Source organism: Heptranchias perlo, chromosome 9 (genome assembly GCF_035084215.1).
Source record: "Heptranchias perlo isolate sHepPer1 chromosome 9, sHepPer1.hap1, whole genome shotgun sequence".
In the NCBI taxonomy this organism is placed as follows: domain Eukaryota; kingdom Metazoa; phylum Chordata; class Chondrichthyes; order Hexanchiformes; family Hexanchidae; genus Heptranchias; species Heptranchias perlo.
In genome coordinates this window covers 61205692-61224890 of record NC_090333.1, presented here as the reverse complement: position 1 = coordinate 61224890, position 19199 = coordinate 61205692, and the positions used below count along the sequence as shown (strand labels likewise).

The 19199-nt window shown below is 40.0% G+C and overlaps 1 protein-coding gene across 2 annotated transcripts in view; it reads left to right on the top strand.

Moving 5' to 3' along the window:
- The window catches only part of nr5a2 (nuclear receptor subfamily 5, group A, member 2), a 180619-nt gene extending 163661 nt beyond the window's left edge, over nucleotides 1-16958 (top strand). For both annotated transcript variants that reach the window (XM_067990618.1, XM_067990619.1), the window contains exon 8: nucleotides 14413-16958. In XM_067990618.1, coding sequence (XP_067846719.1) covers nucleotides 14413-14660 — 248 coding nt within the window. In that variant the 3' untranslated portion in view covers nucleotides 14661-16958. The remainder of the gene's footprint in view (nucleotides 1-14412) is intronic.
- Nucleotides 16959-19199: the final 2241 nt, after the last annotated feature.

Sequence of the window (19199 nt, the reverse complement as noted above, 5' to 3'; positions counted from 1 at the left end):
CACCAATTTTAAATGACTGGCTTTCCTTCTCTTTTTTTAAGTATGATTGCTAAGGTCAATCAGAGGGTTACAGATGTTCTGAGTCCAGTGTCAATAAGGTATTTTTTTTGTTTTGTGCATTATAAATGATTGACTTTCAGTCTCTTTTTTTTAAACCCTTCTTTGAAGTGTATCACAGAAAAGAACTTTGCATGAACTGGTGTGACAAGCAAAAAGTGCATTAGATGCACCGTTTACATATTGTAAAAACAATTAATAACTGTCAGGTAGTAACTCAGCCACACGGTTCTGCTCCCATTCGCTCATCGTGAATGTCCTCAGAATACATGACCGAATTGCTAACTGCCGGTATCTGCTCGCCAGCATGTAACTCCCGTGTGTAACTTGAGTTTTCAGAGAGATTTAGGGCAGGAGCAATCAAAAGTACCAAATGTTCGAACAGGACCATGGACTGATACTAGCCACTGTTACAACCATTTTTGTCCTCCAACCAAAAATGGACATTTACTAATAGGCATTCAGAGAGTTTGTTCCAGCAGCTGCTCTCGGCATATATCCTACATGGATTGATTACTATCTTTATTACTCTGAGTGAAAGAATGCATTAGACAGATCAATTATCATCTTTACCAACCTTTTCGCTGAGATTTTTCTATTTATAGTAGCAAAGAAGAGATGAATGGATATATACAATGTTTGTGACTACATATATAGTAGTTTGATGAAGTTTAACCTTCTACAACCGGGTTTCTGAAAGTCAGAGGAACCAATGCAACTTTCTGCACTTCATCAAAACTGAAGGCAGTGACCTCAGCAAAATATGGCTACTGCCAAATCCCTTGAGGCCCCCTCTCTCCTCCCCAAATCATGCTGATCTTTTCTCACTTACTGTATTGTGCTTCTCCAGCTATCTGAGGAGTTTGAAGAGGGGAGGAGTCATCATATTAATTATAATACCTGTGCGCATGTGCGGAGCAGCGTCCAGCAGCTTGCACATGTTTCAAACAAAATTCAGCCTAAAATGGCTGCCGTTGCTAGGGAAGAACTGTACCATTAAAGGCAAGCAAAGCTGGAGTACTGGTGGAATGGGGAAAGAGCACAAGAGCTTCGTCCAGTCCAGAAAGTCGCTCCCGTGTCTTTGTCCGACTGCTTGAAGTGGACTTACTTGGCTGTACTATGAGTAGAAATCCCAAGAAGTACAGCGCTTGTACTTGTAGCATCAGGTCTGTTGAAGGTAGCAACCACAGATGCACTTAAAGCAGGTACTGTAATTAAAGGAGCAACAGCCGTATCCCAGGGATCTGTACTGCTGTCGCAGTTGCGCTAACATGCAGCGGCAGGTGTATTTGCAGGTACTCCAGAAGCTATAGAGGAAATGTGCTGCTGCTATGTGCCAGTAACACGTGAACGGAGCTGGCAAGGTAGGTTCAAAAATTAAGGGGCGAGTTGCTGTCCCACTCTGTCACTCGCCCACAGAATGCGTTTCATGCATTTACATTGGGTTTCCTTTCCTTTCATTGTGCCTGGCACATCTCCCACTTGGGAAAAAATCTGACAAACATTTAGAATTCATTTTAAAGCTTTATAAACCCCAATACAATATTTGTCCCCATATTCAATCCCTTCCCCTTGACCCCACCCCTTTAAATTTGATGAACTGGCCAGATTTTCCACACCATTAGGCTGGCTCCCAGCACAAAGCCAAAGCTGCACAGGCAGCTGTGAATAACTATTCAAATAAGTTGACAGTGGATAATTGACAGCAGTTTACTTGTTGTGCTGTTGGTTATCTTTACACCAGCAGCTCGGCAGAACAGCCTAAGCACAGCCTGCAGCAGGAAATCATCTCTTATATTCGCGGCTCTCATATTCGGAAGCAACGCCAGAGCATCAAGGGGAGCTGTCTTAACAAAGTTGTCACACCACCAGCAAGTGAATCGCTCTTTCATTTGTTTCTTTCCTTCTCACTACCCTTCCTCCTTCGCTTCTGCTGCTCTGTTCTTGTCCTCTCATTTTCTTTCGACCTATCTTACACTTCTCTTTTCTGCTTTGTGCTCCTTTACTCTTCTCTCCTCTCATTTGTTCCAAGTTCCTTTTTTCTTCTTGCTCTCCTTTCTCTCTCTCAGCTGTTGATTTTTTTTTTTTGCTTTCTATGTTCCTTCACTTCTTTTCTCTCCTCTTAATTTTTGACTTTCATGGACAGACATCTTGTTAACATGGCAGGGAAGACCTCATACATACATGTGCCACCCAGGAGCAGAAAAGTAGCAGTGAATGGCACTGAGTTCTCAGGATCTGGCATGATCAGAGGCACAAAGGCTCAGTGAACCAAGATTCAAATCAAGGATCAAAGCTCTGGATTCTAAGCAGAAAGGCCCTCAGAAACAGGAGGCCAAAACATGGTGAAGTTGGGATGGGCGAGTTTATGGATAAGTCCTGTGATTTCTTATGTGTTTATTATGTTATAAATTTTATTTTTAAAGATATGTAGTGAATGAGTGGAGAATCAAGATGGTCACCGAAAGGACTTTGGGAAAAAAATTCAGGGATGTGACTGATTCCTTTTTTTGTGTGAGTTTAATAAAAAATTTTGAGAATGTGTTTGTGAATGCTTAAATGTTTTTGATTGGGTATTTCTCAGGGAATGTGAAATTTGAGCCAGTCAGCATGCTTCGTGTCCCTTCGACACACTGCACAAAACTTTTAACTAGAGAGATAGATATAATAGTGATGTTGACACTGGTGGTATGCCAACTCTTTGAAAAAGCTTTTGCTCACCCCTCCTAATACCTCCTTCTTTGGCTCGACATGCATTTTTTTTCCTAACATGAAGCACCTTGGGATATTTTTCTGTGTTAAAGACGCTGTATAAAGTTGTAGTAGTAGTAGGAATAGTAATGTTCACATTGGTGGTATGATATGCTGGTGCACCACAGAGTGATAGGACACGAGCTGCACTGCCTTCCCCACATGGTGAGCTCCTGATCTCGGTTGTGTCACCAGGGGCAGGTCGAATTGAAAGTCAATTATAGGCCACTTTTGTGCGTCTTCTATGCATTATACAGATGGAGCATTGCCTCTTCACTCCTGCAGTTTGTATCTTCCAAACCCCTTAATGAGATGCTGCCTTACTTTTTTATTCAAAATTCCAGATGACAGCTGGGAGGTTTACTGTGAGATCATTTTTAAATGTGCCCAGCTCTTGAAGTCGTTACCTTGAGACTATCAAACAGTTAACTAGCCCAATACAGTTAACTGAATTTTCTTTAACCCTTTCACTTTTTAAATTTAAATTGTGTACTTTGTGTACTGTTTGCTGCAGTGGGCAGTTTCCCCCCCCAATGCATTTAGAATTTATAATAAACAAGATAAGTCTAGGGAAAAAAACTGTGCCCACACTACTCAAACGATAATAGGATTCTGTAAATCGATGTAAATGTCAAAAACTAGTGCAGTATATGTCATCCTTTTAATGTTTTGACCATTTTCTTCACAAATTATGCTTCAATTGACTGCTCAAAGTTCTAGTAAACACACTTGTGTGCTATACCCTACTTATTCAATGTTAAATGGTAAAAAAGGTGATTTCATCAATAGGGATTGAAGGATTTATCCATTGATGATTACATTCCAATAATCTTGCCGTGATTACACAACAAATTGACCTTTCAGCAAGGCTCTCATTTATGTATGAACTGAATGGAGTGTCCAGCTGTGAATGTCAACCATGACATCTGCTACCAGGAAAATATAGCTGCAAACATCAGCAACAAGTCAGACTTAATTTATATGTGTTTAAAAGAATTGGTATGTATATATTAGGAAAAAAATGTATGGTTGGCAGAGATTATAAAGCAAATAATGTTATCTCAAGGTTCAGATAACAATATACCACTCAAGTTTTGGTCTTGCAGCTCGTGACATCCACTGGCCTGCTTAATGAGATTATTTTCTAGTGGACACCGCTGCTCATCCATTAGTCTCTGTGTAATCACTCCATATAAGTAGGTAGCTTGTATCCTTCTTGTTTAAAAGTTCCCTCTGTCATATGTTAAGGTTGCAAGTAATACCAGCAATTTTGAGTGAGCGAAACTACCTTGAACTAGGCTAATGAAATATTTTGAAAGACTATTGGGTAGATTTTAACTTTAAGGTGGCTTACTGGCAGAGCAGAGAGACCAGAGCCATTTTGAGGCATATATATATGTATATATATATTCATTTACCTACTGAATGTTTGCTAATAACTGATTGGTAGCAGTTTCCAAGCTGTTTAGTAAATGGAAATGGTGATTGGTTCATTTTGCAGTTGCTGTTGCTGATTGGATGAAATTCACTTAAAGGTAGGCAAGACTACCAATCAGCAGTTTCATTTAGCAGGTAGGGTTTGTGATTGCTTGGCCTTTTATCAATATGATATTTGTGCCTAAACATTATTTTTTTTAAAGATGAGGTGTGGTATCCCTATTTACGTATGCATTATCAAAGGTAGATTGATAAGCACAGACTCATTCATTACACCAGCATAAATCAAAGAGAACGGATAATGCCCTTCCAGCTGTCTTCAATTACCTTGATCAGAACTTTTAAGGTAATAAACAAAATATACACACAAAATATTTTTAAAAGGGACAGGCCAATCAAATTTGAACTGGTCTAAATTTGTGCATTCACTTTTTTCAGAATAACTCCAATTCACTCCAATATGAATCAGTTTGAAATAAATGTGCATTGCTGGCTGCTGCTATAAAGATGGTGTTATTTCAAATATTGAGTTATGAGATTTGCTGTCCCACATATTCATCACTAAATATATCCCTGGAGTAAGAAAGACATAGTGAAGTGACAGATGAATTATAAAGATCTTATTGGTTAGTGAGCTAGACTCAGTGTATAAAAACAAACTTGTTTTAATGTAATAAATGTTACTCTTAACAATGCTGAAACAATTCAACAGTGAAGGCAGCTGAGCTTCTTTATGATTGGAGGATATGGCTGCAAGCAGGGGTGACACCAGCACCATTATCACATGATCACTATGTAATCAGTCTAAGGTATGAAACATGGAAAATTTAAAAAACTTGCACATAGATTTAAGGCTCTAATCATCTGAAATAGAACCAGAATAACACAATCAGCCATAGAGTAGTTTACTTCATTTTCATTCACTACGTATTTACCAATTGCCCAAGGTTTCGCCTTCCAACTTAGAACTTGTCTTTCAGACACCAGTCATTAGTGGATAGTAAATTAGAATGTAGGTGATGCAGCTCTGAAATGTAACCAGGTCCCTATTACTATTTAAATTAGATGATTAGGTTGCAGGAAACTTCCCACTGGTCCACCCCTTGACTCACGAGCTTCACCACAATTCTATCCGTTCATTGTATAAAAACTTCATGTGAATTCAAACTACTTGAATAGTTTGTGCAGAGTTCTGCCTGATTCTATAATGAAGCAGTGGCTCTTTTTTGGCAACTATCTCTGTTGAGATCTGTATGGATCCTTCTGTGTCCAATTGCAGCAAATAAACATCCATTTAGCTTGGATATAAATATTTATTGGTTCCAAATGATCAGGATTTTTTGTACACTTCATAATATTCTGGGACAAATTTTTGTTTGTTGTTCAGTTTTTAAAGAGTTGTGCATTCTCAGGAGCTTTTACAGCCTAGTAAAGTTACTGTGATTAGTACCAGGCTCTGGAAATTCACTCCTATTGTATGAGGTTAAGCTTTTCCAACTTTTGATTTTAGTTTCTTGTGCTCTATCATTTTATTGGTCCCCTTTGAAAAGCTAGCCAAAGAAACACATGTGCTAAGTAGAAAGCCAAAGGTTTTTTAATTACCATTATAAACTAGACAGTTGCACAAGTTTCGATATCAGCTTGTGCCACTCAAGCATCTGCTAATCAAACACACACACACACGAAATTACGACTAATAAACTTAGAAAATGTCTCACGTTCTGAGCCCTTTCACAGCTACACATTAACCTTTTGAAGTAACTCAACCATGTCAGTGCTCCATCTGACAGCAGTGATTGTCATAAATAGAAAGATACTCAATATGTGAATGATACAAATAAAGTACTGTTGATATGACAAACATCATAACTGATAAGGTGGCACTGTGCTTGTGCTGATAGCACTCATGTACTTAAGCATGGGAAATTGTGTTGACAGGGGTGAATGAAGTGAGCACATGTAAAGTACTGAATCTCCTTTGTACCTTGTAACATGAGAGCAATTCTCCCAAATCAGTTGAGGATATACAATGACAGAGCAATGATTTTGGGAAGTAAACAGTATCATTCCACCCAGTGTCATCAAAGATTTTTTAAATGAAGTTTTTATTTTCGATTGTGCATTCTGTTTATGTAACACATTCACCGAGAGCTTCCTTGGGGGTCCTCCGGCGGAACATCCGTTTACACATCTATCCGGGCTTTCGGGCGGAATTACAGCAGGCAGTCGAGAGGAACTCTGTGGCAGTTGTGGGTACGGTAGCATAGTGGTTATGTTACTGGACTAGTAATCCAGAGGCCCGGACTAATAATCCAGAGTCATGAGTTCAAATCCCACCACGGCAGCTGGGGAATTTAAATTCAATTAATTAATTAAATAAAATCTGGAATTAAAATACTAGTATCAGTAATGGTGGCCATGAAACTACCAGATTGTCGTAAAAACCCATCTGGTTCACTAATGTCCTTTCGGGAAGGAAACCTGGTCTGGCCCATATGTGACTCCAGACCCACAGCTTTGTGGTTGATTCTTAATTGCCCTCTGAAATGGCCAAGCAAGCCACTCAGTTGTAAAATCTCGCTTTAAAAAAGTCACAATAAGAATAAAACCGGACGGACCACTAGGCACCGGACACAACAAAGGCAAACCAAGCCCAGTCGACCCTGCAAAGTTCTCCTCACTAACATCTGGGGACTTGTACCAAAATTGGGAGAGCTGTCCCACAAACTTGTCAAGCAATAGCCATACTTACAGAATCATACCTTTCAGCAATGTCCCAGACTCTTCCATCACCATCCCTGGTTATGTCCTGACCCACCAGAGGTGGTAGTACAGTGATATACAGCCAGGAGGGAGTGGCCCTGGGAGTCCTCAACATTGACTCTGGACCCCATGAAATCTCATGGCATCAGGTCAAACATGGGCAAGGAAACCTCCTGTTGATTACCACCTACCGCCCTCCCTCAGCTGATGAATCAGTACTCCTCCATGTTGAACACCACTTGGAGGAAGCACTGAGGGTAGCAAGGGCACAGAATGTACTCTGGGTGGGGGACTTCAATGTCGATCACCAAGAATGGCTCGGTAGCACCACTACTGACCGAGCTGGCCGAGTCCTGAAGGACATAGCTGCGAGACTGGGCCTGCGGCAGGTGGTGAGTGAACCAACACGAGGGAAAAACTTACTTGACCTCGTCCTCACCAATCTACCTGTCGCAGATGCATCTGTCCATGACAGTATTGGTAGGAGTGACCACCGCACAGTCCTCGTGGAGATGAAGTCCCGTCTTCGCCCTGAGGACACCACCCAGTTTGTATTGGTGTAAAGTTTTATTTTTGTACTGAATTGTATTTTGTCTATACTTTTTACTTCTGTATATAATTGTACATGTAAATAAATTTGGATGGCTCTTTTAGCCATTATGCAGTGGTCCAGCAGAGTTGTTTTTTTACTCGCTGAGGTGATGGGAAAAAATGGTTGGTGGCCCATGTATTCTTAAATGGTTGATTTAATACACTTCAGAATTAATTGTTAGACTTGGGATACAGTAACCCATGCACAGCAGAAAATACAGACCTAGCCTTCAGTTCAAGAGAAGCTTAGTCTGCTGACTGAAACTGTAGTTTTGGTGTGAACATGAGGAAGGTATTGGGAAAGGCCCAAACTGTAGCAGTGACAATACCTCATACCACTTGCTGGCTGGATTTTGTTGTCAAGCAAAGAAAGAAAACAATGGGCTGAACTTTCAACTTCAGCTTGGGGGGGGGGGGGGGGGGGGGGAATTGGCCGCCCATTATACACCCCACCCAACTTTCCATTCCATCGACTTCGATGGAAAGGAAAATAGTGCAGGGTGTGTAACAAGCGCACAATCTGCTCCCGTTCGTTATCCGCCCCCACTGAAGTTGAAAGATCCGCCCAAGGACACAGAATTTAAACTACGAAAAACATTATGCAGTTCAGGATGCAACAGCATTTGTTTCACAAGGTTATGGTGCCTGGTTGTGGTGTCAGTACTTTGCTGTTTCAATGTGGTGCATACTGATCATAGACCACTACTGGCTGATCAACAGGATGTGTACACAATCCCATGTCATGTATTATGGGAAGTAAAACAGTGTGTGCACGTGTGCAACATTTCATTATTAATCTTTTCAAGGACTGCAGTCTCATTTCTGTACCAATTTTCAAATTACATTTTCAGTTTACTAAGAGAATGCTATCAACAAAATATCTTATGGTTAAGTGCACTTCTCAGATTTGTAGCGATGCACTTTATCCTGAAGGTCGTACACTTTGGGACCAAAGAGTTATATCCACTGCAGCAGGTTGTGTAATTAAGAAATCTTCAGTGAAATAAATGAGACACTAATCCCACATTGGAATCCCTTTATACAAATATTTACAGTATTGCATTCGGGGTTAATTAAATATAAAATTTGAATATACCAAAAAACACAAACGCTCATTCTCAGTTCATTTTATTTCTGTATTCTAGGCATTTTATCATACAGTTTGGTGTGCTTTACTCGCCTGCGTTTGAGCTCAATAGGAATTTTAACTGATCACGGTTAAGTCAGGAAATGAACTCTGATGCAATAGAAAAATAAGTGGGTAGGAATCAATTTGATGATCAAAATATTGTGCAGAATATACGTATAAGAACATTTGGTTTGCCCCTCGAATGCCTCATTGAGTAACTTTACTGCAGGTTGTGGTTGTGAACCATACAGATGAGAGAAGTTCCAGGTCCTGCACTGGGTTGAGTTAGCTGATCTCAACCAGGGATGTGGAGATGCCGGTGATGGACTGGGGTGGATAAATGTAAGGACTTGCACAACACCAGGTTATAGTCCAACAGTTTTATTTTAAATCACAAGCTTTCGGAGCTTACCTCCTTCGTCAGGTGGAGGTAAGCTCCGAAAGCTTGTGATTTAAAATAAAACTGTTGGACTATAACCTGGTGTTGTGCAAGTCCTTACATTTGTCAACCAGGGAGGTAGTGCGAGCACTACAATTGACCTTAACGCCCTAGGGCAAAGGAGAAGAACGTTGACAGAGCCGCTGCTTCTAATCACTATCCAGTTGCCTTTACTGGATGAACAAATGTATGGACACGGGCAAGATGAAAATTAGGCTTGGCTGGGATGCCTCCACAATTAAAATGGTCAATCTAGTGATCAATATATTGTTAGATTTCATATTGCCATCAAAGCTATGACCAAAGCTATGACCAAAAACAAAAATGCGATGGTACAAGACTGTGGGAAAGCAGATTTCAAAGCTATGAGCAGGGTCTTGGGAAACCATATTTAAAAGTAGAACAGGAAAAATATATTGATGGCTATATAGCAGAAGAGGAAAGAAATCCCATTAAAAAAAAAGAAAAATAACAAGACCTAGACCATTAAATAAGGAGGTTAGAAGAAACCTAAAAAACAAGGGAACAAAAAGTACAATCAGAAATCATAACAAAGGCTACTAAGCATAGCTAAGGAAAACGAATTAAGAAAGGTAATTAGAGATGCTTTGGCGGATAAACATTGGAGCTCATGACTGGGGGTAGCAAATGTAGTTAAAATATTCAGAAAAGAAATAAAGCATGGGCCGTGTAGTTACAAGCCTGTTAGCCTAGCACTTTTAGTGGGAAAACTGGCTGAAGGCTTTCTACAGAATGTTACAAATGAACATCAAAAGAGCACGGATATCATAAGGAGCAATTAACGTGGTATTAGAAGTCATGCCTGGCAAACCTACAATCCTTTGAGGAGGTGATGGATAATCAGGCAGATTTACTTGGATTTTCAAACGGTGTTCAACAAAGTTCCTCCATGGAATAATAGGTACGATTAGGACTCACGGGATAGATAATAAGATTGTCCAGGTGGATTAAGAACTGGCTAACAACGGAAGACAGAGAGTTGGCGATAAATGGAAAATGATGCAATGAGTTCCAGAGATGTGTCCTAGGACCCTTGCTGTTCACAATACTTACGAATATTATAGAACAGTGGTACTATTAAAATCGCTGACAAGCTCTGTGGCCAGATAATGAGTTGAGATTGGTCCCAGTCCATCTCAAGGTAATCAATTATGTAGATGGGCTGAGATATGGCAGAAGATTCTTAATGCAGTTTGAAATAGAGGATAATGCATATAGGAAGAGGTAATCATTAACATGAAAGGGTCCTATTTTGTAGTAAGCCAATGGATTGTGTAATTGGATGAAGCCCAATCCTGTGGGAATATATGACTAGGTGCTTCCCCCTGCAAGGAGCACACCACTAAAAATTCAAGGAGTGGTTGATGCATCCTAACAAAAATAACAAACTGAATCAGAACAGTAAAGATCATCACTGGCCAAGACTAAAATCTGAAAGATTTTGGAGTGATCATTGAGCATACTCTGATCTGTGTGAAGTAGTTATCAATAAGGCAAATCAGATATTGCGATGCATGTGGGGAGCATCTGATTATAAGTCAGAACAAGTTAAGAGTGTCATTGTACAGATCAATGGCCAATTCCAGAGTATGTGTCCAGTTTTGGTCACTACTCCTCAAAAAGTATATAGATATTTTAGAAAAGTTTCAGAAAAAAAAGTGACCAGGTTGAGTTGAGGCCTATGGGGGTGAAGTTATAAAGCAAGGCTCACCTGAGAAATGAAGACCGAGGGGAGATATGCCAGAGGTCTTCAAAATGATGATGGGTATAGAAAAAATTGAAGTAAGATATTTCACTTGGACAATAGCACAAAATTCACAAACCTCGAGCAAACCATTTAGGGGGGATTCTGACTTAGAGGTTTCAGTCATAATCCCACAGATGGTAGCTTCGCACCATTGGCTCCTTAGCCAAGCATGTACACCAAATGTCTGAACCAGCGGTCCCTCTCATACTGAGCAGGATTACTATTGCAACAATACATCATCAGGAGGGTAAAACTATCCTGTCTCACAACTGTCTAAACCCAGCTCACGTTCCCTATTAGTGGGTGAACAATCCAACGTTTGGTGAATTCTGCTTCACAATGATAGGAAGAGTGATGAAAAAGTGACATCACTATGAACGCTTGGCCACCATAAGCCAGTTAGCCCTGTGGTAACTTTTCTGACACCTCCTGCTTAAAACCCAAAAGATCAGAAGGTTCGTGAGACCTCGCCTTCACAGTCTGTATACATATTGAAAATCAAGATCAGGTGAGCTTTTGCTTTTTTTAGTCACCGGGATAGTGGGCATGTGGGACAGAATCCAGAGAAAGTAATTGATTTGAGGTCAGCTGACACATGGAATCCCAAATCCGCGACCTCCACCACCAGAAGAACAAGGGCAGCAGGTGCGTGGGAACTCCATCACCTCCAGGTTCCCCTGCAAGTCACAACACTATCCTGACTTGGACATATTTCACCGTTCCTTCATCGTCGCTGGGTCAAAATCCTGGAACTCCCTAACAGCACTGTGGGAGAACCTTCACCACACAGACTGCAGCGGTTCAAGGTGGCGGCTCACCACCACCTTCTCAAGGGCAACTAGGGATGGACAATAAATGCTGGCCTTGCCAGCGACGCCCACATCCCGAGAATGACATTTTTAAAAAGTGGGATTTTTAATGGTTGACAAGGAAGTTTAAGAATTATACGGATATTAATGGCACTGCTTGATTTTTTTTTTTCCTCAAGGGGAAATAGGGGAAGGAACCTAATGTCCCCAAAAGTGGACCAACAGATGGTGGTGGGTAATAAAGTCCATGATAGAATAATCATACCTGTCCGTCACTGAGCTTCAACATGAAGAATGGCTACTTTGGCACTTTGGCTCCTAGCACACGTTGAAAGCACCACAGCTTAAAATCCGACCACCCCCTCGCCCCTCCCACACACACAACCACCAACACCATCTTCAGAAGAGGAGTAAAGGGATGGAAAAAAGAACCACTTCATTTTCACAGAATACAGAATGACATTGAAACACTTATGTGATTAAGCATAATTAAGGATGCATCATACAGGAAAACATTTCAGAAAATGATTTGTGCAAATGTTACGTTGTATCATTGTGCGGTTTGAAAGCTGCAGTACTCAAAAGGAGTAATTGTATTTGCTAGATACACAAACTTTGTGTGGTTTTGTGCTGTCACATGCACAAATTCTACCAGATAGCATTGGGTAGTTGAAAGGACTAAATACCTCCTGATAAAACCAGAAATCAAACGTATAATAGCAGCATTAGCAGTTAAACCGAACAACAAATTCAACAAGACTAATAGTCTGCCATCCACACACACTATTAAAATGCATGGATAGGCACCACAAGATTGTAGAGGGGCTGGTTCATGCAAACAATTGGTAATTAATCCCTAAGTGAATAATATTCAATGGATTATGGAGGATACAGCAACACACTGATCCAGGAGAAGCAGTGCTTTCCCACTGGCTATGATTAATAATAATTCACATTTCTAGATTTGCTTTGAAAATTCTTCTCCAGGCTTTCGTCCTTTTACTTCATTATTTTGTGTGTTCTTTTCTCTTTTTGAACAGAAAATACATTATGAATGTCTGAGAATCTTTCCACTCAGACACTCCTAGTATAAATACATCATTTGGTCAGCTCACGGTGCTGATACAGTAATAATGAAATCAATTAATAAGTTACCTGGCTATGTGTAAGAATAGAAATGATCTTGTGTAACTACAAAAAATGGATGGGGGAGGGGGGAAGGAAACTCCAACACAATAGAGTTCAAGAGACTAGTTTATAGCTCACGGAGCAAATAATGACTGGTATTGATTTAAATTGCTTCCCTACGTTTGATTGATGGAAACAATTACTGATCAATCCTTGAACACTACTGAGGTTTGAAGATCGACCACAGGTCACAGTACTGCACCCCACTACTCCCCTAAAAAGTATTTGTGTGATTATCTGCAATATATTCCAGATTTCAAAAAAGGACTCTAATTTATTTAGAAAGTACTAAGGATCAGTGTTGCTAAGGGACCCCATACGGACCATGTACCTGCTCCTTATTGGCTATTTTTTTTAAAAATCAGAAATTACAACCTAGAGGAAGGTTTACTATAGAGGTTGTGGAAGCTCAAGATTACTTTGATGGTCACTGAGCATAGGCGGTAGACAGAGGTGAATCGGACCATTTTAATGTACAACTCCTTTCATACAGCTCTTTTACCACAAGAAAGCAGCGAGGATTAGGAGCACTTTAGGAGCCATTAGAAAAGGGGAAATTTCGAATGTGCTTTTTAATGTAGGCATAAGGTCAAAGGGTATTCCAATGTAGTATCCCTTATGAAGGACATGCACTTCATTTACGTACTGCTCATCAGTCAAGAAGAGTCTCTGTCCGGAGGCTTGCACTGCAGATTATTTTAGGAGCTATTGGAGTGTACCAGATGGTTCATTAGCAGTGCGTGCACAGGTCAAAGGCTTTCAGAATCATTTAGAGATGTCAAACTGAAACAAGAGCATTGTCAGCTTTTAACCGCGATTTACAGCCAAAGGTTTGGATATTAATTCAACCTCGGTTCAGTAAATTAATCAGGGATTAGAACTGTTGTATTATGTATATTTTGGAAATATAGGCAACAGACAAGGGGGTTGGTTCTTGGTCATGCTGTAGCTGTCAGGATATTTCCCAGCATGGTTTCTCATGCTGAATGTTAAACACCTTAACCTAGCAATTCCTAGTCACATTAAATGCACATTAACTTCCTTCTACTCTGTTCTTTCTCTTACGAACATAAAGGAAAACTAACAGCTTCATCTTCTCACTAGGACAACAAGCCATAAAGTCTTGAAAGTGAAAAAAGCAAGACAGGCCTTAATAAAATTGAATTATAATTATTAAGCATCTCATCCAAAATGCCTTCCTTTTTCAGATATTGGCTGACATGCTGTGTATTTGCAGCATTTTCTATTTTTAATTAACATGGATAATTTTATTTGTCCCCTTTTCACATTAGTTCATTAAAGATCAATGTAGCTATTAAAGAAACTTTTAATTGGTGACTTTTACTTTTTATGCTTAGAATAGACTAAAACTGCAAATTACAAATTAAGCACTTTTGTCACATCTTTCTTTCTACCCCTCTTCCTTCATTCCCTGGCTGCTTTAATCAGTTATTAATCACGGTTTAAATGTTTCTTTCAGATGTAAAAAGCCTGGAGAACTTCCATCTTGTCGAAAGTGTTCAGGAGCAAGTTAATACTGCCCTGCTGGACTATACTATGTGTAACTACCCTCAGCAAACAGACAAGTTTGGACAGCTTCTCCTGCGATTACCAGAAATCCGGGCCATCAGCATGCAGGCCGAAGAATACCTCTACTACAAGCACCTGAATGGAGATGTACCCTGCAACAACCTTCTCATTGAAATGCTGCATGCCAAACGGGCCTAAACTACATCCCCGGGGTATTTGTATCTTGAGCAGAAATTCTGAGCTGCTCCAAGCAACTATCATTAAAAAAAAACAAGAAACATTTCAGTGCACTAGATGGAAAGAGGACAATATAATGACATCAGTTCATCATTAAATGAGTAATGTATCAGGGTATTGCCATGGAATCTGATAACTGTGAACCCAACACACCTGTGCTACACAGCCACTCCCCCCACCCCCAAAGGAAACCTCTGTGAGGCCTTTAAGGAAGCGCTTACTCAAATGAAGTTCACTTTGTCAAACTGATCAAACTAATATCACATAATCGTTTCTAATTTGTTTAGATTGACCATTAATTCTAGGAAATTTAAGAATAAGCTTCGGAGTTGTGCACTAATGGCAATGCAGTTGGGGCTTCAAGCGCACTAAGAAACCCTTAGATTTCAAAGCATGTGGGATACAAAGCAAATCTGGTAACAGTAATGAGTCGTCACAACCTTCTCGATCCCTCTTCTTCCCAAAAGCTGTGTCCCCAGTGATCGTCGATGTGGTACCTGAAAGGGGATCTGAAAGCCTGCCTGTAGTTGGCTTCGCTCTCCATTTGCTCGCTCAAATCACAAGAGCCTATCTATGTGTGAGGCCTGCAAAGGCTGCAAGGAACCATCTGTCAAGCAATTAGTTTGACAACCACCTTACGTACCCATTAGGTTTTTTTTAGCCAAAGCGTACATGTTATTTGAAATAGACCAAAGCCTGCTGCAGAACAATAATGAGAGGAAAATAAACTATAACTGACCTGGGATTTTAAAAACTCATCTCACATTCACAACTCTTAATACTTAACATAGTAGTATTAAATTTGTGATGTCACAGTTAAGTGAGCCTTGCCTTATTTCTGTGAATCTGAATATGCGGAAGAATATAATTGAAGTATTAATACTGTAAATTCAGCAAACAAAGGTGTTTACATTTACTAGCTCCTGTGGGAAAGAACTGTGATGACACGAATTGCAAAGCAATGATTTCCTTAATTACGTTTGATCGGTAACTTTTGTACCAGTACTTAATTATGTCGTGAGACACTAAAATCAAAAAGGGAATCTCACTAAGACTTTAATTTGAACAGATAGATCTTTGGCCACACGATCACTTGTAGAGATTGTATAAACAATTAGGGTTTTTTTCAGGATTGTTGGCTTTGTTATTGGAATAGTACTGTTTATATTGTACATCATAGTTTAAACTGTAGACAATTATGTTACTAATTTATTTCTTCATTGTTTCATCTTTGTGTAAGAGAGCAAGAATGACAAAGCCAAATAAATGCATTTGTTCACTGTAGCGCCTTTCGAAAATTAGCAGCTACAGTCAGTTCAGGGACAAACGTATATCTTAAAAAGAATCACACAGTTCATTTAAATATATATTATATATATATATAATACGAATCTGAAAATGTAAAAAAAAGGATAAATCTGTTGCAAATGATGTGAACTATGGCTTCATCTTTAACTGAACGGAAAGATTTAAAGCTGAAATCTTGCATTAAATAATAAATTGTCTTGTAAACTGTATGTTCTATACCAAAGACTGTAGTTAGCTTATGTTTTCTGTATTCCATGGTCTCACTGCAGTGCAGAATGTAAAACCGTGATACTTACTTTAATGGACACAAGCACTGAACTAGCTTTGTCTGCTACAAAATACAGATAGGTAGACATTGTCCCTGTCTGTACTCTTAGCTGCCTGCTTCAGGTCTTAGGAAATCCCCCCTTACTGATGTCTTACAGAACATTGTGAAGCTAATTCTCTGTTGTGTTGTTTACAATTATTTTGGAGGGTATTATATGGGTGCATTGCCCAGAATTCAATCAGAGCAGTTCTACCTTGCGATTTCAAGGACACTGCCAGGCTAACGAAGGGTTTCTCTCACACTGCCCAACACAGTACGTTAAAAAAATACAGCTGGTAAGTGTTTTATCTGGCAAGCCCTGGTAGTAAATATAAACAGATGCAGAAATCACAAAATAATGTTAAGCTTTTACTGTTTTATTATTGTGCTCTTTTGTGTGAACAGACATTCTGTCTTGTCAGTACTTTCTATGTATTGCTGATGTTCTGCAGCTGCCTTGGATTTCAGACCATTCAACTCCTACTCAGTGTGCAGTTACTTGGTTCATTACTCTAAATGTACTATGATAAGTGGAATGACATACTGTCATGTCATTTCTTGCCAAGAGTTTCTTTACACTGATGGAATTTTTCAGTATTTCAATAAATAATGATATGCGCGGCATATCACTTGTTGAGTCCAAACCTTTTGTCACGTTTTTATGTATGCACGCAAGCTTTATGATGGCTTTTACAAAAGGAAAAACAAAAAGAATATTGAATGTCACTGTTTGCCATCGAAAGTCGATAATCTGCACTAATCTGAATCCATTTTGCCCAGTGAAGGAACTGTTTTCTGTCCACACTCACACCTCCACTGCCATTACTTAACTGTATCTTCAACCAAAGTGGTTGCTGTCATGTTTGACACATGAATGGCATTGTAGCAAAACAATTCATAATTACCACACATGGATTCTATTCTAGCACATTCTAAGTTTGTTTTAACATGCTATTATTGAGCATCACTTCTTGTTTCGTAAATGGTTAGCACTTTTGGAATCAGCTACTGACCCTCACAATTCCAAGATTGGTACACAACCAACTACCTTCTTTTATAGTTGTCACATATAACATTTGCACCTGTCATTTGGGGAGAAGCTAGTTTCTGAACCTTTCTCTGTTAAAGCATTAAATCTTTCCACCCGTCTATCAATTGTTAATGTGGCGACTGAGTTATCTTTTGATGTTAAATATATTTTAGCTTAAACTTTAAATATAGCAGTAGAACATTATTTCTGATTCCCAATTTCTTTTAGTAGAGGTTGAAAGAACAGCATATGCTGGAAATCTCAAATGAAAACAGAGAATAGTGGGAATGCACTACGGGCCAGTCAGCATCTGAAAGAGAAAGGTACGTTAATCTTTCAGGACTTCACCTCAGACTTTAACCTATCTTCCTCATTCAGATTTCCAGTATTTTCTGTTTTTTTCTCTCCTGAATGCTTAACAGGTAAACTGTGTTTTTTCTCTTCAACCAATTCTTCTCCATTCCCTTCCTCCCCAAAGGTGGTGACTCTTTGTTGAGGTACAGTTCCCTGGACATCAGGCACCCTCCAGTACCTCACCCAAGGGACCATTATTCATATATCAGCAATCTATGTAATTGGGCTGGGGCAGCATCACAGCGAAGCTGATCCTGTTCTCACCTGATATCCACACACATGTACTTCAAGTAAAGATCAGAACCCAAAAGCCTGCCTCATTTTGCCCTCTCCAACCCAGGAGGTGCCAAGGCACCTCTCCAGCCACCCTGGCTCACACCAGCTAATTCAGCACAGACTGGAAATCAAGCCTCGAAGCTTTCTTAACTAGTACGATAGTGCTTTGGTCAGACCACACTTTGAGCACTGTGTCCAGTTCGCCAAGAAACATGAAACATGCTTGAGCTATTCAAGCGCTGGAGGCAATGCAGAGAAGAGCCACAAACAAGTCTGATCCTTAGTCAGGGATCCGAATTATGAGGATAGACCAGAGAGACTTGAGGACTGGTTCTCATATGCCTACCACCCGTTTATGCTGGAGAATAGGGCGATCAGCAACATCAGCAATAGCAACATTGACTGTCTTCACCAGGCCTGCCTGACTGCAGGTGTCCAAATGAGCGGCTAGGGCTTCTGCTCAAAACAGGCGGGAGCTTTCTTTAAATATTTAATCGGGGTCCTTCACCCAACGCGATTCTCTCATACCAATAGGCAGGGCTTGCGCCAAGCACATCCTACCCAATGGGCCCTGGCATGCAGAGGCCTAACCAGCGATCCTTAAAGGGGCAGATGCAGACCACCAAAAACAAATCCGTTCGGCACTCACAGCTCACCAGCCGTGGGCTACTGAGGCCTGACCACCAAGGTGATTTGGGCATCTCATGCTGCGATCGGGCAGGCAGCACAATCGCAATGCCCGCTGCCCGCTTGATTACCGCTGCAAACTAATATCGGCCCCTTGAGCTTTTCAGCCTGGAGAGGAGGTGGCTGAGAGGTGATCTTATAAAGGTATACAAGATTGAAAAGGGTATAGAAAGTGTTAACTCGGAATATTACTTTAAATTAAACCGTGGGAAGAAAACTAAGGGATATAGTTCAAAACAGTAAAAGGTACTTTTAGGACTGATATTATGAAATTCTTCTTCACACAAAGAGTGATCAATGTGTGGAATAGAATCCCAGATAGAGTAGTGGAGGCAAAAACCCTGGTTTCAGATATGAAATAATTGGATTCTACCATTGTGGGGACTGTTAGGATCTCTCTGGATGTGAAATAAGATGGGTCACGTGACTTTTGTCATCCATAATTATGTTGTGACTTAACTATTCACTGGAGAAACTCACTTAACCATCAAAGAAAACAATTTTCCAATTTTATCCTCAATTTGTTTCTTTCTATCTC